Source organism: Frankliniella occidentalis, unplaced genomic scaffold (assembly GCF_000697945.3).
Source record: "Frankliniella occidentalis isolate FOCC.00 unplaced genomic scaffold, Focc_3.1 Scaffold56, whole genome shotgun sequence".
Lineage (NCBI taxonomy): Eukaryota > Metazoa > Arthropoda > Insecta > Thysanoptera > Thripidae > Frankliniella > Frankliniella occidentalis.
The window spans coordinates 32,210-58,369 of record NW_026267186.1 but is presented as its reverse complement, the minus strand read 5'-3'; the positions used below and the strand labels follow the sequence as shown (position 1 = coordinate 58,369).

The following is a 26,160-nucleotide window of genomic DNA, read 5'->3' as shown; positions in this document are numbered from 1 at the left end:
GGGAGGGGGGGGGGGCACTCGGGACCCTCAAGACCTCCGCGGCGGTCACATTATCGTGGACAAACTTTTACAGCCCCTTTAGAGGCGACCCCGCGACGCGCGCAATGACGACGCCCGCAAAAGACGCAAGAAGCAGTAAAAAGGAAAGAACATTTATTCGCGCTTTCGTTTTGGGGAGAATGTTAAGCCTCTCAACTTTGAGCGGTTGATTCCTCTCTGATTGCATTATGGAGCGGTCGATCAAGAGGCGCTGGAGACGGACGGGCAGAGGAGGTGCTGGAGAGGTGCCGGAGAGGTGCTGGAGAGGTGCTGGAGAGAGGTGCTGGAGAGGTGCTGGAGAGGTGCTGGAGAGGTGCTGGAGAGGTGCTGGAGAGGTGCTGGAGAGGTGCTGGAGAGGTGCTGGAGAGGTGCTGGTGAGGTGATGGAGAGGTGCTGGAGAGGTGCTGGAGAGGTGATGGAGAGGTGATGGCGGTGTAGGAAAGGTGCTGGAGTGGTGATGTGGAGATGCCTAGGTGTTAGAGAGGTGCCTGGAGAGGTACTGGAGATCGTCTGAAACGGGCTGGAGGAGTGCCGGAGAGGTGCTGGAGGCGGCCCGCTGCGGTGGGGTGGTTGTTGGCTGTTGTGGGAGAGGTGTAGCGAGGCCGTTGGGCGCGTGGTGCGCTGGGGGGCGGACCAAGGTCACTCCCGGGGTGCGGCGCCGTGCGGCGGCTACTACCATGTGCCGTCAGAGTGTGACGTCACCGCTGGGCGCGCTCCTGGTCCTGGAGGAGGGGGAGACCGTGCTGCCCAAGGTACGCCCCCCCCCCCCCCCCTGCCTGACCGCGCCGGTGGCGCCCTTCACCCCGGGGCCGGCGCCCGCCCGCCGCGGGGGCTGTGGGCTTGACTTCACGATTTGCTCCGGATTTGAAATTCAAATGGAGGCCATTTCAAAATCCTGGGCTTCCGTCGCCTGGTCGGTCGCTGCTGCCTCGCCTGCCTCGCCTGCCTCGCCTCGCCCGCCGGTGACCACCGCAGACCACACGACGCGGGGCCCGGGTCCCACCCCTCCAGCTGCGCTAGGAACGGCCAGCCGGAGAGCAGCCCGACCGGGCCTAAGTTATATTCAGTTAAGAAAAGTCTACCGGGGGCGGCCCGCCCCGGGGAGGTGACGGGACGGAGCGTGGATCGCTGGGGTCTCCCGCCCCGGATCCACGCTACGCCAAGCCGCCAGACCCCAGTCTACTCCTACTCCCCGGGGCGGGCCGCCCCCGGTAGATTTTTCTTAACTGAATATAACACTAAGAGGTCGCCTGCGCAGATGCTGGAGCCCACTTCACACCTGTGTGTGTCTCGCGTGTCGTGCCGATTTTGCCTCCTGTGATGTGCGTCGCTGCTATATGGTATTTCAGAGCTGGACGTGAAAGAAGTAAAATGGAAGAACAAAACGCGCACTACTCATGCGCGGACGTGGAGTGGGGGAAGCAGAGGATGGATTAGGGGGCGTCTGCTCATTGCACGGTGTGTCTTTTGTTCTTGAATTTTACTTCTTCACGTCCAGCTCTGAAATGCCCTATTTCTCGGCAGCCTTTTTCGGACCGATCTCTAAAGGGCAAGAAACAAAAATCCAACTCTTTGCCTTGGTTGGTTTCGAATAAGTTTTCAATTCACGATATCTCCCCGTGCTGGGACACACGCACGCCAAGTGGCATTGCCTCCTCTTCCTCTTCATAGCGCCTGATAGATAGGAATCTAGCGCGTGCAAGGCGTGGCGTGGTGGGGAGTGCTCTTTGTACGGAAGTGTGGCGGCGCGAGGATTCCAAAGACAGTCACCATTCTAAAGACTACATCGACCCAGAATCGACCTCACGAGTTGTATGTCGCCATAAAATAATTTGTCGCGTTCCTTTCACTCGCGCATAAGCTCCTTGTGTGTCTCGGAAAGGCCAAGACCACCGTAGCGGACTTGACTGACTGGCCGATTGTGTTACCGACTGCTTCGCATTCCCCTAGTCGGCCCTAGAGCACACTAGCACAGTCTCCTCCTACCTAGCGGACACTATGGACGTCCTGGCCGTGGTGCCGCTGCTGGTGCTGGTGTGCGCCGGGGCGCCGGGGGTGCTCTCGGCCTTGGCCGTCGCGGACCTGCCCGTCCACGCCCCCGAGGCCACGAGCGCCCTGGCCCTGCTGTCACCCTACGTTCGCTCCCAGAGGGCCAGCCTGATCATCATCGGCCAGGTGAACTGGACCGGCGCTTTCCTCCGGGGCCTAGGCTCGGAGACCACTTGGGTGGTGCTGCAAGGTGAGGAGGATGAGGCGGTGTTTCGAAAACGGTTTGACGACGATGTGATGGAGACCAACATAGTGGCGATGGTTGTGGCGGACAATCCCAAGGACCCGGCCTCGTGGCTGCAGAAGGATCACCCGGGGTACGCGCGTTTACTCTACTGGCTGACGGTGGGGCCAGGCATGGAAGAGGCCATCCCAAAGATCCCGCACTTCTCGATCCCGATGTGCACTCGGCCCGTCGGGATGGCGGTCACCGCGCCGAACGGCAGCACCACCCTGTACTCTGTAGCTCAACAGGATTGTGGCAAAAACGCTCCGACACTTTTAAAGGTTGACCAGTGGTCCACGTCGCGCCAGAGCTGGCAGCAAACGGACGCTATATTCGCACTTTTTAAGCCTTTCTGCAGCGAGTGGCAATCACCGCCGGCGAACAACTCAGTAATCGTATTTAAGCTATCAACAGATGGAGAAGAATCACCTTTTTCCAGACTTTTTGATATTTTTGTGAGGAACGATCGAAGCTTGCCGCGGAATTTAAACTTATCTTCATACGCCAGCTTCAATTCTAATAGTTTCAGTTTTGAAACAATGAATTTCGAGGTAGGGAGGGCGAGAGAACAGTGCCGCCTGAGTGTAGCATACATAGAAGATGGCGTTGTGGGACGATTCGACTCCAGGACCGTGAGCATAATGACGGAAAGGAAGATGTATCCAGTCACCGTCTACGTCCCCGCCGGCCTCGGCCCCGCGGTCAACCCCCTGGGCGCCGTCCTGGTGGAGTTCTCGCCGGCGGTGTGGCTGGGCACGGCGCTGGCCACGCTGAGCACCGCGGCCGCCCTGGCCTGCACCCTGCGCCGGGACCGCGGCGCGGCGCTGCTGCTGGCCCTGGCGCCCCTGCTGGGCCAGGCCCCGGGGACGCCCCCGCCCGCGGGCCGCGCGCTGCGGCCGCTGCTCGGGGTGTGGCTGCTCGTGTGCGTCGTGCTGGTGGCCGCCTACCAGGGGCTGCTGCTGGGCGAGCTGTCCACGGAGCGTCCGCGAGGGGAGATCAACAGCCTGCGCGACCTGGAGGCCAGCGGGCTGCCCGTCTACTTAACGTGGAATGTTGTTGGGCTGGGAGACAACATTTGGGATTCCTTTCCCGAAAGTCTTCGCAGGAACAAGCACAGTGCACTAATGGATAAGAAGACACTGCGGCTCGTGGCGCGGCACCGGAACTGCGCCGTGATCACGTTGCAGGATCGGCTCGTCCAACGCCTCGTGCATTCACTGACCAAACCCCCGCACAGAAAGCTACACTCGTTCACCATCGGATCGGAAACTCTCAAGATCGTCGCCTTTTGGTCCCGAGGGTCACCGTTGGGCGAGAGAATGGCCCTTGCCTACTCTCGCCTTGACGAAGCTGGGATACTGGACCACTGGGAGGACGATCTGGACGAGGGCTACCGCGTGCTGTCCGCGAGGCACCTGTCGGCCCTGAAGCGGGCACTGCCGCTGAGCTTGCAGAACATGGCCCCCGCTTTCTACGTGCTCCTCAACGGGATCGTCCTGGCCAGCGTCGTTTTCGTGGTGGAGCTGGTGACTGCCAAGTGGGGTAGAGCTGGGCAGAGCCCCTGAGAACGTGCCCGCTCCGTTGTACAACTATCGTATCGTCTGCTTTCAAGTCCGATTCATGATCAATAACATCTTTTTAAAGGAGAGGGATTTGAAAATTCACCGCAGGTTTAGAGTGCTTGTAGAGCTCACCAGCTCACTGCAGCCTACAGTGAAATGATACAGGAAATAAAGTGGGGGGGGGCACGTTTTCTCCTTCTGGGACTCGTCGTGGTAGATACAGTCGGGGGGACGGTCTAAAAATGGTATTAACAAAAAGAAATGGAGGGAACTGTAGGACAGAGACCGCGCTAGATAGAGGAGAACGTTGGAGAGGGGCGACTGTGGGTGACTGCAGCAATGCAGGCCTAGAGGTAAAATTAGCAAACCGACTAATGGAATCCCCACACTCTCCCTCCCTCCTCCCCCCCCCCTTCTCCCTGTCTCTCTCGCTCCGTCTCGCGGGCCCTCTGCGTGGATCGTTCGATAAAGTACCATATAGTTGTGAGTGTATGCAGTGAGTGCGGGAGCGAGCGACGGTGGTGTTGGGTGCAGTGATGCATGGCTGGTGTATTTTTAGCGGCTGTTTCGGAACGTCCTGCACGCTCTTGGGCTTCTGTGCAAAAGGTGGTTATTTCTTTCCTTCTCCCTTGCTTTCGGGTATATTGGCGTTGAGAGGGGGGTTGCGCGTGGGTGGGTTCGAGAGAGAGAGAGACAGAGACAGAGAGAGGGGACGAGAGAGAGGGAGAGAGAGAGAAGCGAGGAGACTTGTGGTCTAACAAGGGTAAGGGTGAAAGGGGCAACCAGTAAACCGGCTCTATCTTGTTCCAAGGCGGCGCGCCCCCACACGCCCCCTACCCCCTACCTACACCCCCACCCTCTACCCCCCTACCCCCCTCTTTCCCAACCCAAGCCCCTTCATCACCTCCGTAGCCAGGTGGGCGAGGCGTTTTACTTATATCCGCATCCCCATACTCTCACATGAAACACGCTGCTTTTGTCTGAATACAGGCATAAGAGAGACGACGTAGTCGTGTGTTAGTGCTGCTTTACGGAAGTGATGATGCTACAAACACAGCGATACTACGTTTCGTTTCGTCGACCGCGACGGGAGACTTGAGCGGCGGAGCAGGACATCTGGACGGGAGGGAAGAGAAACGGGGAGCAGAGTAGGGGAGGGGGGAATGGGGGAGGTGAGGGAAAGAGTGAGCCGAGAGCAAATCGTCGAGTCAAAACCCATCCGAATCAAAAACGGAATGAAAATGATAATAAATAGCAACAGTAATAGCTGCGCTGGGGGTGTAGTGGACGGGTGGCGTGACCGGGTTGCTATGCCCCTACCTCGCTCACCTCCCCGGGCGGCGGGGGGCCCCGGAGCGCCCATTGGCCAAGACGTGGCCGGTGCGGGGCGGGGCGCGCGGAGGTGGCAGGGTGGTGCAGCAGGCGAGGAGCGCCAGTCTTTGGCTGGACGCGACCCTTGGCAGCAGCTCTCAGCAGCCGCAGCGCCGCTGCCAGAGGCCGCCGCAGGTCTCGCTCCAGTCACCACCAACCCCCAAGGCCCCCGCCGCCCCCGAGGCCGCCGCCGAGGCCGCCACCGCCCCCTCCCCGCCATGCACCGGACGGCCGTCCTCGTCGTCTCCGCCGTGGTCGTGGCCACCCTGGCGCTGCACACCGAGGCCCTCACCGCCTTCGGCAAGTCCAACGCCCCGGACAAGGACGCCAAGCCCATACGTGAGTACAACTCACCTCTGTGTCATTTCCCCCACTTTTTCTTTTCTCTTTTGTACGAAAATGTCTTGCACGGATTTTGTTCGAATTTTCTGGCGGTTTTTAATATCTGAAAATGATAATTTCTGTGTACATTGCACGCTGGGGATTTCTGTTTTGTCCTCGTGCATGTTGCATCTTGGTGAGGGAGTGGCCGCAAATCTCCTCATTTTCAACTTTCCCTCTTCTCAGTCCACACCCCGAGACCCCTGCCTGGCTTTAAACTCCCACTGGTGCACGAGGCACGGGTGAGAAGAGACCACAAAATAAGAGACAGTTTTCTTAAGCCGTAAAAAAATTAATTTCTCAATTTTTAACTTAAAAAAAAAAAACAACTTCCGAAATGTTTTCTCCATAAAATAATCCGTTCAGATTAAAAAAAAAAACAAACTTCCGTAACGTTTTCTTCACAAAATAATCCGCAACTAAACCTGTCATAATCACAAACTATAAAAATGCAAGCTTTCCACGTAAAATATATGTTACACTAGAGTTCGCCGGATCTATAAACGAGTGTCGGTCGGTGAATACGCAGTAAATACAAAAACGGTAGAGTAGGGATCGTATAGGTATGTTTATAAACCGACAAGAGTCGTAAGCGGACTGATGCCTCTGTTCGTGGCACCCGCAGGCCGGAGGCATACGCCGGAGGCAAGCCTTGTTGGCGTGACCGGGAGAGCGCCGGAGCCCCGCGGGACACACACGGAGGACTGACATGCTGACAACCGATTCCCTTTGCGAAAGGATTTCCATCCTCCCACCCCACACCCTTCCAACCCCCCCCCCCCCCCCCCCCCCCCGCCGCCCCCCTCCACGTCAGGGTGAAAGAAAGTCACACCACACATACCAGGGGGGGGCCCCGGGCCTCCTTCAAGCGGCGAGGGTGCGCAGCTTGGCGGCATTCCCTTTAGGAGCAAAAGAGTAAAATAAACAAAGTATCGAATCATTGTCATACGTCAGAGCCTCAAAAACCCCCACACGTCTGCCAAATCCCCCCCCCCAATCGCAATTTTTCGTCGCTAAAAATAAAATAAAATGAAAATATTGTTTTGAAACCAAACGGGGTACACCCCAACTAAACTGTGCCGTGCACCCGAGTCCTTCGAGCGTACACACGCGCTCCGGTGACCCACTCGTCCATTTCTCCATTTCCACCCCGTATGTTTGTTTTTGTTCCTTTTTACGAGACACGTATGTGTGTGTGTGTGTGTGTGTGTGTGTGTGCTGCAGGGCATGGTAATGGCATTGCATGACTGATAAGACCCTCCCCCCCCTCCTCCACTTCACGCGTAACAGTCTCGCCCCGGCGGTGAATGTCTTGTGGCACGTGCTGCTGCCTCCACTGTCAAAAATAGCGGGAATTTGTAATCGTAAAAATACATTCAGTACGTAGCGACACCCAGAAAAATCGTTTCTTGATTCAAAGTGCACGCTGACACAAGAGGAAATTCACCATTGAAACAAGGCAATATTGTCTTTGGGATAAGATTTTTTTTTCTCTTATTCTAAAGAAAATATCAGCTTGTTTCGAGAGTAGACCTGAATTTGATCTTGTGTCAGCGTGCACTTGAAACGAGGAAAAATTTACCAGAAACGAAAAACGATTTTTCTGGGTGGACTTAAAATCCATTGGCGAGTAAAAAAATGTGCTCTCTTAAATATAAAACTTAAATTATAATTCGAGTTTACAATTTTTTTGTAAATTTACGACGATATTTTTCACAGTGTCGAACCTCGTCATGAGTAGCGCGTCGACCCGGATCACTATAGTATAACACACTGCAACGACAACAAAACGCCAACAGCGTATGACAGTACGCTGAAACGCAAATGCGTGAATGTCACACACTTGTAGGTGTGTGATGCCCATAATTTGTACCCTTGATCGAGTATAAAGGTGTGAATTTTCCACACTTGTGCCTCGTGTGCGAATGGCGTGCACACACCTCTACAAGTGCGTTTGACATTCACTCACTTTTGGGTCTACGGCGTAAGCACAAAGAGTATAAGCAGGCACACGGATTGGGAGCGTGAATGTCAAAGAACTGCATGCACAGTTGTGATGGGCATGGTGGTGGTGGGGCTCCACTAATCCCACTCGCGCACATGAGCACGGCCGCACCCGTCGTACCCCTCGGCATGGCATGACTATACAATCGCGTAGAAAGTTTACATCTAAATCACAAAAAAATTAAAAGAAAGAAAAAAGAAAATTGGAGCACCGCGACCAAAAACGAAACTGTTATTGGTTCACAGCCAAGGTGCCCAAGGGTCGGCCGTGCAGCAGTAACTCCGACTGCGCGGGGACGGGCACGTCGTGCCAGCTGATGCCCGCGGACGGCAAGAAGCACTGCCTGTGCAAGGACGGCACCCCGCCCATCAACGCCAAGTGCGCAGTCGTTCCCGTCGGTACGTCTGCCTGCTACCAACATTATAATTGAGTGCCGATAGTCCACTGTTTCCGTACTACTGTTTTTGCATCCGAACGGGCGTGTTAGAGCGAAACAAAAAGGTCGAGACAGGGAGTGAGACTGAACAAAAACCAAGCGCCCTCTGTGCCTGTGCAGGAGATGCCAAGTAGGGGGAACGGGGCGCTTTGCCCTCCTCCGGTAGAGACTCTGTCTTGGGGACTGTCTAAAAATTACACGCAAGTTCTTACCCATAAAGCTTGGATATCAAAGTTTTCATCGTTGAAGTAGCCCACCAAAATTTGTGATCCAAGCAAATGGACTGAGATTCAAATGTTTGTGATTATACAGAAAAAGTCAGCGGATAGTTTTATGGAGATTGCCTTTTTTCGAGTGTCGCCTCAAAAAGTATACGTTTCTAAACACAATTTTTTTGAGAGGTTTTCAGCGGGGTGGGCGTAAACGGGGGTCAGAGGGTCACGTGGGGGGGGGGGTTTACTTGGGCAGCTTAATTTACCATTACCTGCAAATCCCGAAGCCGAATCTCCGGACCATAGGCCGGTTTGTGTCCGAAAAGGACAGGGTAGGAGTGAGAGGGAGGCGATGTTCGGTTCGAGCATCTCCTGTCGGGGTGGAGGCCCTGGAAGCCATACTGCCCTGGCACAGGCAGCCTTTTGCCCTGCCCCGCTCCCCGGGCCCGGGCGGAGCCGGAGCGCCCGCAGAGCCCCGGGTAGGCCTCCCGCCGCACGGCGGTGGCGCGACACGAGCAGATTGCCTACCCGGCGGGCGCCCGGCCCGACCGACGCCCGCCCGACCTCCTGAGCGCCGCGGTCGCCAAGCGCCGCCCCTCCCCACCCCCTTCTACCTTTCCTCTCGTAATTTTTCACGCGATGGTTCCGTCCGCCCTCCGCGCCCCACAAACTATGTAGGGTCAGTCGGGGCAAGTTGGACGAGCGACGAGCGAATCGAAACGGTCGTAAAAGGATCGTGCTCAAATGACCTTTTATATTTTTTTCAGCGGTTGGGGTCATTTTTTCTCTCTGAAACTTGGAGGATGTGTTCATACGTTCCTTGCGGGTGTGGATCATGGGGATGAGGATTAGTAAAACCAAAACAAAGCGTGACCACGACACCCCGCAAGGAACGTGTTTAACATGGAAAGCGGCTGTTTTCCCCTAACTTAGAGTTTCGTTCTCTTCCTGTTCAGCGCCGGGCAAGGGCTGCAAGGAGCACTCGGACTGCGTCCAGAACGCCGAGTGCACCGTCGCCAACACCACCACCAACAACGCCAAGACGTGCAACTGCAAAGACGGCTTCGACGTCTTCCAGGACCTCGGCGAGACGCTGTGCAGCGGGTGCCGCGGGTTGGGCGTGCCGTGCCTCGCGCTGCTCGCGGCCCTGCTGGTCGTCGCGCTGGCGCAGCCGCGCCCCGCCCCGTGATACAGACATCCCTCCCATCCCTGAGCTATAGGATTATTTTTATTTAATTTTGGTCGTTTTAGTCCCCCTGAAAAGCCATTGTATAAACCCTGTTTTACGGGCGACAGTCGTGAAAGCCGAGTCGTCGGGACTCGCCATGGGCACAACTCCGGCAGCTTGACAGCTCCCTCCCTTTCTCCTCCCGTTCTCAATTATTTTCGAACAAAACGGCGTCCAAGTGGGTAGCCTGGACGTTGCTTTCTTTCTTTTCTATGCTCAAAGTTAATTTACCTGAAACCTCGTAGTACGATAAATAGTAATGCTGTTATGCGTAATCAGAACCCTGCCTATTCCTTCTCAAATGGCGATGTAAATTGGAAACTGTTAAGTCGAAAGCTTTTTTTGTTTTTGTTTCTATATAGGTCTTGCCTCATAAGCACCTTTCTTCTATGATGATGAGTAATCAAACCCAAAATTTCAGACAGTTCGAAGAAGTCAGAAGAAATGCTGAAAAAATAGGTAGATACATTAGCAGGTATTCTAGGCACCTTCCCTAGCAAGGAATTTAATGCCAAAGTAAAGCCAGCTGTGTTTTTATACCCTCCAGAAAAGTGATTTTAGAAACTAAGCTTGTGATCATAACAATTCCTGAATTTCCTGCTTCAAAAATAACACATTACATTGGTGCTTGCAAGTAAGAATTTTATTTCAAACTGTTTCTCTCTCTTTTGTTTTGTAGTTTAAGAAGCAATAAAACACAATTTAGCACACTTTAGTTATTTGTTCCATTAAAGATCATAAGAACAATAAAAAAATATCAATTTTATTACATTGATTTCTCTGTTTGTATGTAAATATTCAAGATTGTTGAGTTTTAAAGTAAGTACAATGTTATCGTAAAGAATTTTAATAAAGTGAATACAAAATAGAATACGTTTACCTCAGTATAAAATTATTAACTCGTTTTTTTCCTAAAGACTAAAGATGTTACTGTACTACCTGTCTTACCCCCAAACTGGAACTTTGGAGTTGGAAGGACACGGAACAACTTAAAATCTGTTTTCAGAAAAATAACTCTGATGAAAAGTTGAAATAGTTTGAGAAGAAAACAAGACTAATAAACAATAATTACTCACACTTTTGAAAATGCAATTCAAGTTCCACTTGAGTCCAGTTACAGGAAGTTAAGATGAAGGAACCCTGTGCTTCCAAAAGATTGTGGACTGCTTCAATATAAATGTTTCGTTTTTCAGGAGCATTTTCAGGGCTGAGACTAATGGCATCATAAGTTCCTTTATCTAAAACAACTTTAAACTGTCTTCCATTGAGAGGTTTAGCTGCATCATCCAGAATATCACACGTCTGAAAATCAAAAACATTACGCAGACTAACATTAAAATATCAATTTAGTTCGATCCACAATTAGAAGTTAAAACCGAAATTCTACCTCAAACTTGATGTCTAAATTTTGTGCTGTTGCTACTTTCTTAGCCAATTTCACAGCAGCCTCGGAGTAGTCAACCCCTAGAAGATTTTCAAATCCCTCTTCTGCCTGAATAATAATATTTAAAAAAAAAACAGAAGTAAAAACATTTATTTAAAAACATTGAATTTACTGACACCTGTTGTTACTGCTACACGCTTATGAAATAATCATTAGCTTGCGCCACAACAAACACCTACTAGCTCAATCAGCAGCATTCCGTTGCCACATCCTAGATCAACAATGCTGTCAGTACTGGATATGATGTCATTCGAGGACATCCACCTGGAGAAAAGGAGGGAAGAAGTGGCAAATCGACAATGCTTCAATGCAATTCAAAGCAAATGAGCAGTGAGGCAGAAGCATCACACAACTTGCCTAACGATGCGAGTGGCGCTGTCTTCTCCGAACCAAATCTCTCCAACATCACCGTGATCATCGAAATTGTTTAATTCCAATTCATACGAAGAATCCCAGCTGGAAACGAGAGCAACGGAGTTGTTAAACATAACCAAAGCTGCACAAGGTGCATGGAATCTTGGATAAGATCTAACAAGAATTAATGGTAATCACAATTCTTTAGTCCCAAGCTCCGACGTTGGCAACTCAGAGGGTTCTTCATTGCTGGCCATGATTAAAAATCAGGGTTTAAACAATAAAAATTTCTTATAAACAGCGTGTTGATGTTGATACACGAAAAAGCAGACAGCAGGCCGGGGACAGGCACGCGTATAGTGAGACCCACCACTATTTGCAGACCAACTTCAGCAGACGAAATATAGTCTACATTTCAATCGCTAGGATCGCTGCTGACGGCGGAGAAACGACGCTTGGCGTCATAAATTTTCTTTCGTGTTTCGCAACTCACCTCTGTTTTATGTTTTTTCACAAAGTTAAATGAGATATGTGCTGATCAGCATGGCAGCGTTTACTCGCCGGCAAAAGCTTTCGACGAACTCGTTTGTTTTGCGTTTCCACTCACTCTCCTGTCGAGAGTAGTGCGCCTGGAAGTAAGTAAACGTATAGGTTAGGTTTGTTTTGACTGGTTTTTATGGTGGTCTTGTTACATACCTACTGCTGCTCTGGTGACATCGAGTGTCCACCCTTGTGTCTGCTGTCAAGGTTCTCGTTGTGGTGCCTCGAGCCAGTTTCTGCCTCAATCTGAGTGTTGGACTGGATATTTTTCACATTTACACACAAAACCTTGCTGGGGCCCGGCCTTGGGCGCTGGCCCGGGCCCTCTACAGGGGGTGGTAGACCTCACTCTGAATATGTCTGAAAATATTAGCGGACCTCAGATTGAGACGCTAACGCTGGACAATGGAGTCGTTACAGACGGGGCTGTGGCCAACCGTATTTGTTCAGGTACGGTTCCATGCGCCTCTGTAGAAGCTTAGAATATTTATATGTCACTCAGTTGCACTGCTTGTAACGTACTGTCTGCAATATGTTTTCTTTTTCATTTTTCTTACAAAAATTGATTTTTTTTTCTTTATACGAGCTTAAATAGCTGTCAAAAGATTTGTCCATTATCAGTCTGTCACCTCGCATGAAAGTAATTAATTTTGCTTTTCATATAGAGCATCTAAAGTTAATTTGAGGTGATCAACTTATTCATCTTTGATTGAGGCACTTGGCAAGCTTTGTTGCATTGTATTTTTAAAAAATCTCTTTGTATCACAACCAAAATTTTACACCTTGGACCACAGCGATTTTTAAAATTGTATAATTTTTCTGTTTATCTTTGAAAGTATTATAGTTACTATGCTCAAAATTATTATCAAGTTCTCTAAATGGCCATATGCAGAAATGTCTATATTTTATTGATGGCCACATGTAGACAGGTTACCTTTAGATGGTTTTATAGATATCTAGATGTTTAATTTAAAGTTATCTAGGCTATGTCAACAGCACCCTCCGCTTGCTTTTTTGGCTTATTGCTCACTGTTATGTCAAGCTCAAGTAAGCGTTCAACCTTGCTCATTGTCAGTGGACACTGTGCAGGGTCTTGTATATTACGATAATGGTCTCACTAAATCACATTCCTGGAATATTTTTCTTCTTCAACAACTCGATATTTAGGAAGCATGTGCTGTATGGATAAAGCTTAACATATTGTCATGAATGTGAAGGAACAAAACTGCAAGTTCAAGTTAATCATCTGACCCAAGTCTCTAACGCTTTTGGAAAGTCAAAGAAATATGCACAGTTTATTTCTGAAATTTCTAGTTTGGCAAAGCAGAAGATTGTTCTAGATACGCACTTTTTAATCATACAACCCACTTATATTGTGCATGCAATTTTTTAAAATGTTGCCTTTAGGATTTCATTATTTGAGACATCCATTTTACTCATGGCTATACTTGTCACTTTTTGTAAAGTAATTTGTAATTTTTCTCGCTATCTTTTGTTTCTTTTTGTAATGCTGTTTCTTTTCTCGATTTCAGTTCTTAATACCCTTGTTCACGAGATGTCCAATATGAAAGGCAAAGACAGCCTCATGAAGATGCTGCTGGCTGCAGGACCAGCAAGCATCACAATATCTTCGGGACCCACTTCTCAAAATGTACATTTTAATGCCTCTGGTAGTACCAGCACATCATCCTCTTCCACCCTAACTAGTCCAATGAGTGATCAGGTTGACGATCATGCTACATATCGTAGTAGTAGCTATCTAAAACAACTTACAAGCCACAACGTAAGTGTATACAATGTAACTGTCTTCACTTGGTTGTCTTTTGGACCTCAATATTCTAACCACAACTTCTTTCTAGGACCAGGAGGTAACTCTTGTTGAGATGGACCATCCATATGCTCATCCATGGAATTGGCGTCCTGATAATGTCAAGGCTAAACCTGTGAGATCCCTCTTTGTATATCACCCACCTCGAAGAACCCAAGAGTGAGTTGTTGCACCATTTTTCAATTTACCTTTCTATTTTTTTCTCTTTAAGATAGTGATGTTTCATTTCTTCAAAATTTTGCAGTGAGGTAGAAGTTAATGTAGTTAGACCACCAATCCAACCACAACCAGTTTATGATCCTGTAAAAGCTAGATACTGTATGGATGAATGTGAGCGGTTTGTAGCCAGTACCCGGTTAGGTGATGACAAGGATGGAGAAGCAGATTGGGAAGAAAAAGTAGCAAGGTACATTATTTTCCTTCTTTCTCAAATTAAAGATGAATCCTAATGGTTATTTCATTTTAAATTATGATATTTGAATGCAGGTTTGGATGGAGTTCCATACAAAATCGATTATTCAACAAAATGGCTCGCATTCTCCATGCAGACCAGCTATCTCACATGGCTAACACTGGTCACTGGAATGAGCCTGTTTTGAGAAGAATAGCTGTTGACAAATCATCTCGAAGGATTCGGTCCCTTTTTGCCTCAATTTCGTGGGATTTAAAACTGACCCAGTGGCTTCATGTGACTCTTGTAGATTCTCTCAGCTCAAGATATTTATGTGCTTATCTAAATATATTACAGGTGTGTACAATATTAGTTAATCCTAGAGTAACACTCAAGCAGATGACAGTTTTTTTTTTCTAATTGTTTTATACCTCTTCCTGTGCAGAACCTAAAGAATAAAGTTCCTACTTTAGTTGATAAAATGATGGCAATTTCCACCCCACTGGGTAGGACAGGACCATCTTCAAATGAAGGAATCAATCATCTCCTGAAGCGGATTTGGGACCCAGCAACGACAGGCCTCTCAAGGCATAGGCTGGTAATATATTTGTCTTTGAAAGATCAAAACCAGCTTTTGTATATTTTTTTTATAGTTCTATTTGGTTCTATTAATTTTTGTTTGATTTTCAGCGGAAACTTCCGGCAAACCCTATTATTGTTATTGTGCCCTCTGGTCCTGGCAAAGCATACAAACAGTCGTCTCGTTCCACATACTGGACCACACATCTGTCTGCTTTGGGCACTGTTGTTACAGTCTATACTGGTGTGTGATTGAATCATTAATAAAAAATGTATTTACCCCACATAGATACAGCATTTTGCCTGTTTTTCTAATTTTTTGTTTGTCTTTTAGGGCAAATAAATGGTAAAAGTACACTATCTAGTTGTTTGGATCAACTCTTGACAACCACTCGCACCAAAATATCAGAACTGAAAGCAGACTGCCCAGGACGGCCTATCATACTTGTTGGTTGGAACTCAGGTGCAGCATTGGCGTGTCAGGTAATTTATTAGACCTAACTGATGTCTATGATTTGATTGTGTGTTGCAACTGGAACTGTTGCAATATTTTGAATCAATTGTTTCATTGTAAAAAATCTTTTTAACTATTACAGATTTCGATGATGGATTCTGTAACAGCTGTGGTATGCCTCGGCTTTCCTTTGTGCACAGTGGAGGGAATAAGAGGAGAACCGGATGACAATATTTATTCAATGCGCTGTCCTACTCTTTTTGTAATAGGCCAGAACTCAGCTACATCTACGTTAGTGACTTTCACCTGGCTTTTTTGTTATAATTTGAGCTCATGAACTGGTTTTGATTGGGCTCATTTAGATTCAGCATTTACAATGGTTGTACAAATGCATTTTCAGGGTTGAAGGGCTTGAGGACCTGCGAACCCGTATGGCGGTTGACACTGGCCTAGTAGTTGTTGGGTCTGCAGATGATCAACTACGGATGACAAAAACAAAGAAGAGAATGGAGGGCATTACTCAAAATATGGTTGATCGTTGTATTCTTGTAAGTTTCATGTGAAACTTGGCAACACTAACTCTTCAATTGTGGGTCATAGAAACTGTAATTTTTTAGTTTGAAATACTGTTGTTGCAGGATGAAGTAAGTGATTTCTTAGGACCAATATTGGCCCAAGCCAGCTCCAGACAAGCTCAGTACTTTGCCAATAATAATGCTCTGAGTGAAAGTACAAACACAAACATTTTACCTACTCCTGTACCAACTAGACCTGGGCCTGGCCGTCCGCCAGGCAGTGGTAAGGGTGAACGCAAAAGGAAGGCATCTGTTGGCAGTTCGCTGGACAGCCAACCAGCATCTCCAGCTACAAAACGGGCTAAACCAGGTAACCATTTACCTTCTTGAACCCTATTTATTTTGCCTTTGTTTTATCTATCAGTTGTGTACAATTTTTTATTTTCTCCCCTGGATATGCATGCATTTGTTGTTGTTGTTGTTGTTGTTGTTGTGTGTATGTAGAACGTAGTCAGTTTTGAGCAGGTGTTTGGGTTGAATTTTCTTCACTGCAATATTTTTTGTAGAGATCTCTTTTGATTTGGTTGCACCTAGTGTGTAAGGCACTGTTGAATTTCTTGGAACATTATGAATTCTTTCAACATTTTTGCAGGCATGCCTTTCAGTATGTGTGGGCCTAGTAGTTCTGCTCCTGCAAAGCCCTCTCTTCCAACTATGCCAACCCTTGTTTCATATTCTGACCAAGGTATGGCCCTGCTTCATATTTAAATTTAAGAAAGTGTCAAATCTGTTTTTTTCTTTTGAGAAGTACCTAGTGTGTTGTGAAGCATGCTTTTTTTTTTTTTTTTTTTTTTTAACCTTCATCTGCGTATTCAGGGTAATATCTCCAAATCTCCACCTTTTCTAAAATCTAAGTTGTGATGTAAGATTTGGTTAGCTGTGTATCTTTTTTTCATATTATCAGTAAAATTTCTGTGCAAGCTTATATATTTTTAAAAGTTTTGCTTCTCATTAATCTTTATTCTTTTACAACGAATTTGTAATGAATAACTTGCCCAGAGTGGCGGAGTGCAGCACAAAGAAGCAGCACTGGTGGTTAGGCAAACCAAAACAAAGTATGAGGAGACAAAATATAACGGAATTAATGATTGAAATTGACTTGGCAAGTATGAAAACATGTGTTTTGAATGTTTACTTGATCAAATACTTGCTGTATGTCAGGAGAACAGAGAAACTTGCACGCCATCTGCTTTGTTTTGGTTCCTCCCAGCTATGCTCCGCCACTCTGGGCAAGTCGCCCATTGAACTTTTCAATACCTGCATATTCCTCTGACCACCTTTCCCCAACTGGCTAATTATATTTTTTTAATTTTTAAAATTTTATTTTACAGGACGAAGAAAAGGATCATTGACATCACAGCCTAAAATGGTAATAAGTTCTGTTAATTTTACGCCAGCCAGTGATAGTAAATGGCAACCCAATCTAGCTTCCGGACGCAATGTGACGGCAGGCCTCTCCCAGGTGGGCATGGCACACATACACACAAATTAAAGTGGTATCAAAACTAGATGGTCCTTACAACTCGCTTCTGCTTGCAGACAACCACTTCAAACACTTTTACCCTGAGTCTTGGCAACATTGCAAGTCTAGGAAATATTGGTCCAATCAGATTAGGACCTGCCTCAGCTCTTGCAGATGCTTTGTCCACTGCAAAGAAAGTGACAGCAAAAGCTAAACAAGAAAAAGCAAACTCTGTTGAATCTCCTGTTGCCCAATCTGTTAGTTCCTCCCCAACAGGTATGTGTGTTGAAGCTGAAGTCTGCAGTCTGAAAAGCTAGGACACTGGTTTACCACTGCATTTTGTTTTGTGTGTGTTTTTAGTGCTACAAGTACAGCCCGCCAAACTGGTGGCAAATAGATCCGTTTCACAGGCTGGTATGTCGCAATTAACAACATTGCTTCAAACTAGTGGGAATACCACAAGACTTGTTGCTACCCCTGTTACTTCAAGTATGATCACTACTGCGGCTAGTGACAGTGCTACCACCACAAGTACCACGTCAGGCATTATTTATGCCCCTGTCATGAACACTCAAATGCAACCTCAGCAACAGATAAAGCAGTTTCAAAGCCTTCCATCTATCCGACCTCAGCTCCTTCATACTCAGCAACAGCAATTGAAAGTATCTCAAGCTCAAGCACAGGGAGTGGTCAGAGGTAAGGGGCAGGCAAGATTTTTAGTTATAAAAAGTAACAAGCGTAAATGCAATTAGTGTTTCCTTTTTGTTTGGCGCATGACCCTTTTGCATTATGTTATTGAAAACTTTAACATTTTCCAAAGTTGTTTCCAATTACTTTCCATGTTTTCAATGAATTGATTTTCATTGTATTTGTTTTTTAATTATTCAAAACCTCCTAAGTACATGATTTTTGATGGGATTTGTTGTTATTGCATGCCAAGTTAGCAAAAGAAAGCTTCTTTTCCTTTTTATTGGTATTATTATGATCCCGTAGTGGTTTTATTCTATTACCCTTCATCCAAGGCCTTCACCACTGTTAAGTTGAGAATTTCATCTTGTTCCTTCATACCTTGTTGCTTTTGGGGTTGCTCAAAAATTTCATGTGAAATATATATGAAATACTTGTTGTAACTACAGCGAGTAGTAAATTACATTCATTTAATAACTGTGAAGAAAAACTTGTATTGGTATGTCCTTAAATAACTGAATGACAGACTGCCATTATTTTCCGGGTCATCCTTTCATTTCAAAGATATTTTTCATTGGTTTTACTCTTAGTTTTGGACATGTTCTATAATAATGACACTTGCTTTTATTTAAAACTTAAAGAGTTGGGGGGGAGAGAGAGCATATAATAACAGAGAAAAGCATGCAATAACTGGGAACTACATATAATCTATTCTATACAGTTCATTTCATATTAGGGGGAATTCCATCAGTGTCATAATTGCCTCACCAATACCTTTGCAATTCTAGTGAATCCATATTTTTCATCATAGCTTTCTGTTAAAGTTCCATGCCTGGCGTATTTTCCTTGAGCTGCTGATTTACTTTTAGAACCTTGAGTTCCACTGGGGGACCCTCGCCCCTGTTACTCGGAGTGGCCATGCGGGGAGCAATGTGTTAAAGCTGCAATAAATACATTTAAAAAAGTAATTATTCTATATACAATAGCTTGCAGCTGTTGCTTGTTGAAGTACAGTATGATGTTTTATGAATGTTGCTGCAGAAATCTCCTTCTCTCTGCATGGGAGTTGCACTCTCTCAGAGTGAGTCTATGGGTAAACCTGCAGAACTGCTTTGCACTCGTTTTTGTCTTTAATGATGAATGTATGCAATCAATTTTGGTATCTAGTTAGTACCAAATTATTTCCATTATAACTTGTAATACTGTAGGGAGAAGTTGAGATGTTTATTTCTGAAGCACCATCTTAAAAGTTTTCTCTCTAAAAAGTTTGTGTATTTTTTTTTCTGGATCATTGATTTAAAAAGGAGATTTTAGCCTAGATACAGTAGTTATGTATTCTTGAAGAACTGCTCCTGTTAGGTTTCTAGAAAGTACCTTTTAATGATAAAGCTATTCAAATCAGTAGGTCAAGCTGAATCATTGTGTTAAACTACAACGCCTTTGTAGTTACTTCAAAGTTAATGTGATACAAAGTAATTCTAGTACTTCAGAGCTACAATACTTACATCTCGTACCTATTTTTATAGTCATGTATGAAATATATTTCTTTCTGTAAAAATAAATGAATTTTGAACTGTAAATTTTCTGTTATTAAAAAATAAAATTGTACCAGATAGTTAATCTGTCTTCTTTCTTTGTGTTTTTTCTTTTTTCTGATGCTCGTATATTATGGATTGTGTTGTGGAGAATGCAGGTAGATTTTCATGCCACAATTGGAGTGTGAATGTGCTTCCTGCTTATTTTATTTTGGCCATAGCAAAAACAGTACGTTCAGAAAGTGAAGTCCTTACATATCTTCTGACAATGTGTCTATGTTGCATGAGACATTTTTATGTTATGATGTTGCACCTTTTATACCATTTCTAATTAAGTGAACCCCAATGAAGAAAAGTCCATGACCATATTTTATCTGTAGATCTCTAACATCAACAATGCTGTGGAGTCAGATGTGTCTGTTGTTCATCATTGTAAATGGATAGCTCATTATCAAATGATTCCTCAACATTAAGGTACATTCTAGCCTCAACCACTTTTTGTATGATACATGATTCATGCACAAGCAATATTTACAGTATAACTTTTGCATTGGCTCATTGATTATTAACAGTAAGTATTTGTTTTCTTTATTTTAACTTAATGTACAGTATATTGTTTTTACGCACTATGTAACACTTATAGTGGTTTTGGTGATGTTTTCTTAGTTTCTTAGTTTTTTAATTCTTCCAATTGGGTAGTGCTGTTGTAGAAGTTTGGTAGAACTAACCCTTTTGTGTATCAACTCAAATAACTAATAGTTTTTGGGTGTCTGAAAAGGTTAGACATTATTCTGACGACACCTTAAAATTACCCCTGTTTTATTGTTCCAACCTTCTCCCTCCCTTGTCACTGGGACCCTAAATGCCTTGCTTTTTGCATTGGTGCATTCATCGGGAATTTCGCCCCTTGTGCAAGTTGGTGTCATTACTTTCTGAACCTTCGGCCAATATTTTGTTGTCATCACGAAGTCTTCCTTGTCCGAAAACAACAAAATGACATTTTATTTTGCACTTGTCTGCGTGCGCTTAAACGCAGTGGCCGCCGGACCCAAGACCTCCATTAGACCAGCTAGTCTCCTCTTTCCTGTTCGCTCGTGTCACTTTCCAGACTACTTGACGATGACGAGTACCACGCACCAAGCCCTTTGCTCCTGTTCCAGACGCGGTTGGTGGTGGTGGCGGCGGCGGCGGCGGCGAGGCCACCACGGCCGCCAAGGCCGGCGGGCTGTCGGAGGGCAGCGCCGTGCTGAGCCACCAGCTCACGCCCGAGACCATCATGAACCTCCCCGTGCTGTTCGAGACGGACTGCGACACCCTGGTGACGGGCGAGCAGGCTGTGCAGGCCGTGCGCGCGGTGCGGACGGCGACGGCGAGGCTGGCGGCCACGGCCACGGCCGCGGACACGACCGCGGCCCTCTCGACGACCACCTCGACGGTGGCGTCCCCGGTCAAGCTGGTGCTGAGCCGGGTCGTGCCGCAGCAGCCGCGCGGCGCGGACGGCCAGCAGCAGATGGAGCTGCTGCTGGCGAGCACCTCGGCGGTGCGCGTCCTGAGCCCGCCGACGGCGACCGTGCTGGCGCCCTCCGGGGGCCTGGCCGTCACCACCACGACCGCGGCCGGCGGCGCCCCGAGCGGCGCCCAGCCGCAGCCGCAGCAGCCGCTCAAGATGCTGGGCATCCTCAAGCGGCCCGTGGCCGTGCCCGTGGCCGCGCTGGCCCGCGCGCCCGGCGCCACGGTGCGCGTGCGGGCGCCCATCCGGCCGGCGCCCTCGCAGGTGGCCCGCTACGAGGCGCGCCACGCCCCCGGCGCCAGGCCCGTGGGTCGGCCGCCCAACGCGCTGCGGGCCGCGCAGGCCGCGGCCGCCGCCCGGCCCATCGCGCGCGCCGTCCTGGCCGCCGCCGCCAGCGCCCCGCAGCAGCCGCGGCCCGTGGGCCGGCCCCCCAAGACGGCGGCGACCTCGGCGGCCGCTCACCTGCCCACGGGCAAGGCCACCCTGGTCAAGACCATCCACGGCCGGGCCTTCCCGCACGGCGCCAAGGTGCGGCCGCCCCTGCCCGCGGCCTCGGAGCCCGCCAACGGCCACGCCGCCCCCGCCGCCGTCCAGGTCACCACCAGCCTGGTGCGCCACCCCGCGCTCGACCCCCCCTTCCAGCCGCGCGCCCCCGGTGCGCCCCAGGCGGCGCAGGGCCCCCGCTTCTTCATCGCGCCGAAGAACCGGGGACGTGGGCGGCCTCCCAAGAACGACACTGCCTCCTAGACGGATGTTTGTTTCTGTGATACCATAGTTCTCTTGTGGATCGATTTTTATATTGGTTCCGAGTCTTGCGTTTTGCAAGGCGTGGCTTGGCACAAAGTTTTGCCTGCGTGAATTTCTCGATGGGGAATTCTTTTAGTAGAATCGTGCATCAGAGACATTTGTTCCTGTATCTGTTTCCCGGGTGTTTCTTTTAGTGTTGCGGTATTGCATACGGGGCCCATCACCCCTTACGGCCCAGGGGAGTAAGCAAACTCTTCACACTGGAGCGGGTTCAAAGAAATACCCTATGGTTGAGATGAAACCAGGTGGCTGACTGACTCACGCCGCGCACTTTCGTAGTTGTACTGTCTCGCATGCACGCGTGCGGGCGGGTTGCCTGCTCGCACGGGGCCGTATGGAGCCGCAGGCAGCGAGGATAGCCAAACCCGCCCGTACCCGTGCATGCGGTACACTTTAACTGCGAAAGTGCGCAGCGTGAGTCCAGCCACCTGATAGACAGATGTTTCCTGCTGAAACACAGAGTCATGTAAATTGTCATAGCAAAATGTTCATTGATCTCATTATCATCAAAGAACCCTAGACAATACCTGATTGTTTTAAAGTTGAGTCGTCTTCAGCATATTTCCTGTGTGTCAGGGCTAGGACACAGAGGAGCCGTGGCGCCCTACGATTGGCGCGAGTATGCAAACCCGCATAATACTGTTGTATCGTAGCCCTGACCTACGGTACTTAGTTCAATTTAAACACATTAACTGGAGTCCTATGCTTTCTTTTCTCTATCGATTTTGTTTTCAAGCTCCTCTTTTGTTTAAGCTTACCCATGCAAAACTTCCTGTTTTCGATCTTTGCTTAATCTGTCATAATAAGTTCTCTTTTATGTTTAAGAAAATAATTTAATGATATTATTTACTTTACAGCGTGTGTTGACCGCATGTGTTCCTCAATTGTGATACATTGCCAAAGCATCAGGTTTTATTTAATGTATTTTTTCTTACAGTCTATGTTCTATCCTTCTAAATGGCACACTCTTCTTTTATAGTAAAAACTGAGTGCCTTTATTTTATTTTATATCCTAGTGCTATTTCTCAAAGGCTGAGCCTCGGGTAAAAGCACGTTATGTTTTCGTCTTTTTATCTTGTTGTATTCCTGCATATTAACATAAGTTTCTATACGCTTCAGTTGCCCTCGTCAATATGCACGGAAAAATAAAAAGTAAAAAAAAAAGGACCTTTGTATCTTTTTTTAATTTCTTTTCCTTTCCCATAGCATTATCCTCTCAAAAACATCCGATATCGAAAGCCGAGTTTATTCTCCTCTTGTCGATGAAACGGGGCGCGAACAAGCAACGCACTCCGCGAGCGAGTACCCCTCTCATAGCGACCGGTGCACATGTCCGCGCGGGTTCGCGTCACACTGTCGCGGGAGTGGGGGCGAGCCGTGTCGGTTCGCGTGCCCGCGGATGTTGTGGTCGCGAGTACGCGCGCACCGGAGAGGACCCCGCGACGCCGACCGCCGCCGCTGCGTCCCATGACGCCCGCGGGCGTCTTCGTCTTGTGGTCGCGGTAAGCGCGCACCCGCCGCCAGCCCCTTTGGGGACACGCTGATCGATCGCGGTGCGCGTCGAGTGTGCTCTTTACTCGCGAGGACGAGGACTCTCGCACTCGCGCACCCGCGAGTCACCGCGACACCGACTGCTGCCACCGAGGGGTACCTGCTCACTCCTCTAGTACTCTGTGAAAAAAGGAGGCAGGCCTACAGAAAAATTTTCCTTGACGCAAGTTGTAAAATCACAATTTGTAATCGTAAAACTACATGCAGTATGTATCGACTTCAAATCCCTTGGCGAGTAAAAAATGTGCTGTCGTAAATTTACAACTTAAATTATAATTCGAGTTTACAAAATTTTTGTAAATTTACGACGATGTTTTTCAGTGTAGGTTTACACTGACTAAAGTCAAGTGATTGGAGATTGATTGGAAATTTATTGGACTGATTGGAATTTGAATAGAAACTGACTAGAATATGTCTGTGGGAGAAAACGGAAAGAAATTCCTAAAATTCAATTTTGTGGGGTATGTGGGCTGCAAACTAAAGACATTGTATCAAAAGAAGGGTGTTGTGTAGACTGAAAATGGTGAAAACAACATCCATGTTTTCCGGAAGTTTTCCGGAAAATTAAAATCTCCATGTGGTCGCGGGTAAGCGCGCACTCGCGAGCCCCTGGGGACACGCTGATCGCGGTTCGCGCATACCCGCGAGGACTCGCGCACTCGCCGGTCTCGATCGGGCTGCTTGTGTTGCCCAACAACATCATGACGCGCCCCGCGACTCTTCCACTGCGCCGGCTGATTCCTCTCTTTGACCCGCATCCCGTTTTTTGCCGAACTTCTCTGCATCCCGTTTGCCACCGTTAATGGTTCCCGTGTACAGTGCCTCAGATAGGCACCGCGATCGCGCCTGCTGTTGGGGGACTTTACTCGCGCTCCACTAAAAGCAAGACGGTGGCCGGTCGTCGTGTTAACGAGCCCCACGCGATGACCTGTCCCTTGCCGATCGTGACCCGATCAACTAATGCGATGCACGTGACTCTCAACGTGCGAGGCAGGATAGTGTGTGTGTGTGGGGGGGGGGGGGCAGGGGGGGGGTCAAGGGTTTTCAATCGGAAACGTAAATGTCGTGCCCAAACTACGCCGTATTGGGCATTGGGTTGGGCTGTTGTAAGGGGGCGGTCGCCCCCCCCCCTGCCCCTCTCCTCTCTCCCGGCAGCCTCGGGTAGCAACGCCAGAAAGTAGGCAACATATGCGTCAGTACGTAGGCAATGCCCCCCCCCCTCAAATCTGAAAACGGCGAAAAACGGAAATAAACGGTATACCCCCCGGATGACGTTGTTGTACTTCCTGACCCCGACCCAGCCCACCGTTGACCCGGGGCACGGGGTGCCCGCCGTCTGGTTCCTTTATAGCGCTATCGGACTGTTCCGTCCGCGTGCAGGAGACCCGGGCCCCGCGCCCCGCGGGCCCGCCCGGACCGCTTTGGCTTGGTCCGTCGGCTCGACCGGCTGGACCCACACCAGAGGAGGGAAGTTCTCGCCAACACATAATGGAGAGACCAGGATTTCTCATTGATGCAAAACCTGCGAGAAAAAATTCAGTCCATAGTTTCAGTCGGACGTCGGACACCCGGGAAAGCCCTTTCTTGGCATAAACACATTCTCTTAGTAGCATCCCAAATCTACCTTACAGAAAAATTACAAAAAAAAAAAAAAAAAAAAGGCGTTGCGATGAGTGAATTTCGCTTCATCCCACGGAAAATGCGGTTCCCACAAAGACCTCACAATGTGACCTCTTTATGACTTACGAGGTCACAAAAGTGAGGTGTCCGTGAGAAAAACGTTTTCCTTGGGATGCGCATGTCTTGCGCCGTTTGTTTTGGTGCATATGAAACGGAGTCATAATATAGAGTTCTTATCAATCTGTAATCACTTATCTGCTTTATTCTGCATGTTTTTTTGCGTCTCGTAAGCATGCGTCTTTGTGTTTGTGTGCGTAAGCGCGGGTGGCCATGCCTCAATCGAGATCGCGTCGTAGATGTATGTGTTTGCAAAGGGGGAGGAGGGGAGGAGGGGGTTTAACCATGACCTCTGGAAGATTAGTTAAGACTAAGACCTGGTCCCTTGTCCGCCAATGCTGTCGGTGACGATTAAGAAACCCCCCCTCCCTCACCCCCCACCCGCTTCCCCCTCGCACCCCGCAACAGCTGCACGCCGCAGAAAGCCAATGTGTCACTCACTAAGCCGTACGCAACTACTATGGCATCGTAGAACGCACGCCGCTCCCTCTCCCCCCCTCTTCCCCCCTCTTCCTCTGGAATGACGCTGGAGGGAATGACTCGCCCCGTCGCGATGCTAGCGTCCGCGGAGTCACCTGCTCCAAGGCCGTATCGAGTGCGTGGGGCAGTGGAACACTAGCAGCGGAGATCTTATTCAGTTCACTTAGGAAGGGAAAGACTAATCATCTCGTTTCCTAAAAAAAAGATAATTTTACAATATTTTTTTTTAAAGTTACACACTCTTGAAATTTTTTTTACATTTTCTTTGGCAGCATATTTCATTAAAGATGTAAATTTTCCGAAAAGTTCAAGTTTTTCGGATAAACTGCCAAACAGGTAACTTTTTCCTGTTTTTTCCAGCCTTCAAATCTCTAAATTTCATCACATTTTATTTCTATTCGTTTTTCAGTCGCCAACTCATTAGGGATTCTGCAGAGGGCTTTACTTGCGGTAAAATCTGCAACAGTTTTTGTTAAAGCAAACGCATCGCTTAATAGCATCCGAGGTAAGCGCAAATAAATTGGCCGTCTGGGGACATCAAGCAATAATGCCCTTGTTTGTTAGTTGTGATGCTATCTCTATCATCGGATTCGTTTATTACGCGACGGCAAGTTTAAGAAAAGGAGAGAGGAGGTGGGGGTGAGGGGAGGCTGTACCGCCGGGGACGGCCAGGCCAGCTGCCCGCCGAGACACGGCAAGGGGAAGGACCTGCTGCTG

At 48.2% G+C, this 26,160-nt stretch overlaps 3 protein-coding genes across 3 annotated transcripts; 2 read left to right on the top strand and 1 right to left on the bottom strand.

The window, feature by feature from the left end:
• Nucleotides 1-5,303: 5,303 nt before the first annotated feature.
• LOC113214102 (uncharacterized) lies at nt 5,304-10,380 on the top strand. Its single transcript, XM_052267623.1, has 3 exons — nt 5,304-5,586; nt 7,879-8,031; nt 9,238-10,380. Exons 1-3 carry the CDS (start codon nt 5,466-5,468, stop codon nt 9,468-9,470), a joined length of 507 nt encoding a protein of 168 aa, XP_052123583.1. The 5' UTR covers nt 5,304-5,465; the 3' UTR covers nt 9,471-10,380.
• Nucleotides 10,131-11,674, bottom strand: LOC113214101 (EEF1A lysine methyltransferase 2). Its single transcript, XM_026433369.2, has 6 exons — nt 11,506-11,674; nt 11,311-11,409; nt 11,133-11,217; nt 10,897-11,001; nt 10,586-10,811; nt 10,131-10,505 (listed from the first exon to the last, which is right to left on the bottom strand). The coding sequence occupies exons 1-6, from the start codon at nt 11,562-11,564 to the stop codon at nt 10,405-10,407; spliced, it is 675 nt and encodes a 224-aa protein (XP_026289154.1). The 5' UTR covers nt 11,565-11,674; the 3' UTR covers nt 10,131-10,404.
• Nucleotides 11,675-11,751: 77 nt separating this feature from the next.
• Nucleotides 11,752-22,512, top strand: LOC113214098 (KAT8 regulatory NSL complex subunit 3). Its single transcript, XM_052267653.1, has 18 exons — nt 11,752-11,942; nt 12,055-12,297; nt 13,380-13,630; nt 13,707-13,834; nt 13,920-14,081; nt 14,162-14,423; nt 14,512-14,664; nt 14,757-14,889; nt 14,980-15,128; nt 15,242-15,390; nt 15,500-15,647; nt 15,738-15,984; nt 16,267-16,359; nt 17,006-17,136; nt 17,214-17,412; nt 17,497-17,832; nt 20,519-21,174; nt 22,501-22,512. Exons 2-18 carry the CDS (start codon nt 12,204-12,206, stop codon nt 22,510-22,512), a joined length of 3,303 nt encoding a protein of 1,100 aa, XP_052123613.1. The 5' UTR covers nt 11,752-11,942; nt 12,055-12,203.
• The last annotated feature ends 3,648 nt before the right edge of the window (nt 22,513-26,160 follow it).

Coding starts and splice junctions, on each gene's coding strand:
- LOC113214101 (XM_026433369.2), bottom strand. CDS start 11,564: ATGGCCAGCAATGAAGAACCCTCTGAGTTGCCAACGTCGGAGCTTGGG. Junction 11,410..11,505: donor GAGCTTGGGACTAAAGAATT/GTGATTACCATT, acceptor TCTCGTTTCCAG/CTGGGATTCTTCGTATGAAT. Junction 10,506..10,585: donor TGAATTGCATTTTCAAAAGT/GTGAGTAATTAT, acceptor TTCTGAAAACAG/ATTTTAAGTTGTTCCGTGTC.
- LOC113214098 (XM_052267653.1), top strand. CDS start 12,204: ATGTCTGAAAATATTAGCGGACCTCAGATTGAGACGCTAACGCTGGAC. Junction 17,137..17,213: donor TGACGGCAGGCCTCTCCCAG/GTGGGCATGGCA, acceptor TTCTGCTTGCAG/ACAACCACTTCAAACACTTT. Junction 17,413..17,496: donor TGTTAGTTCCTCCCCAACAG/GTATGTGTGTTG, acceptor GTGTGTTTTTAG/TGCTACAAGTACAGCCCGCC.
- LOC113214102 (XM_052267623.1), top strand. CDS start 5,466: ATGCACCGGACGGCCGTCCTCGTCGTCTCCGCCGTGGTCGTGGCCACC. Junction 5,587..7,878: donor CAAGGACGCCAAGCCCATAC/GTGAGTACAACT, acceptor ATTGGTTCACAG/CCAAGGTGCCCAAGGGTCGG. Junction 8,032..9,237: donor GTGCGCAGTCGTTCCCGTCG/GTACGTCTGCCT, acceptor CTTCCTGTTCAG/CGCCGGGCAAGGGCTGCAAG.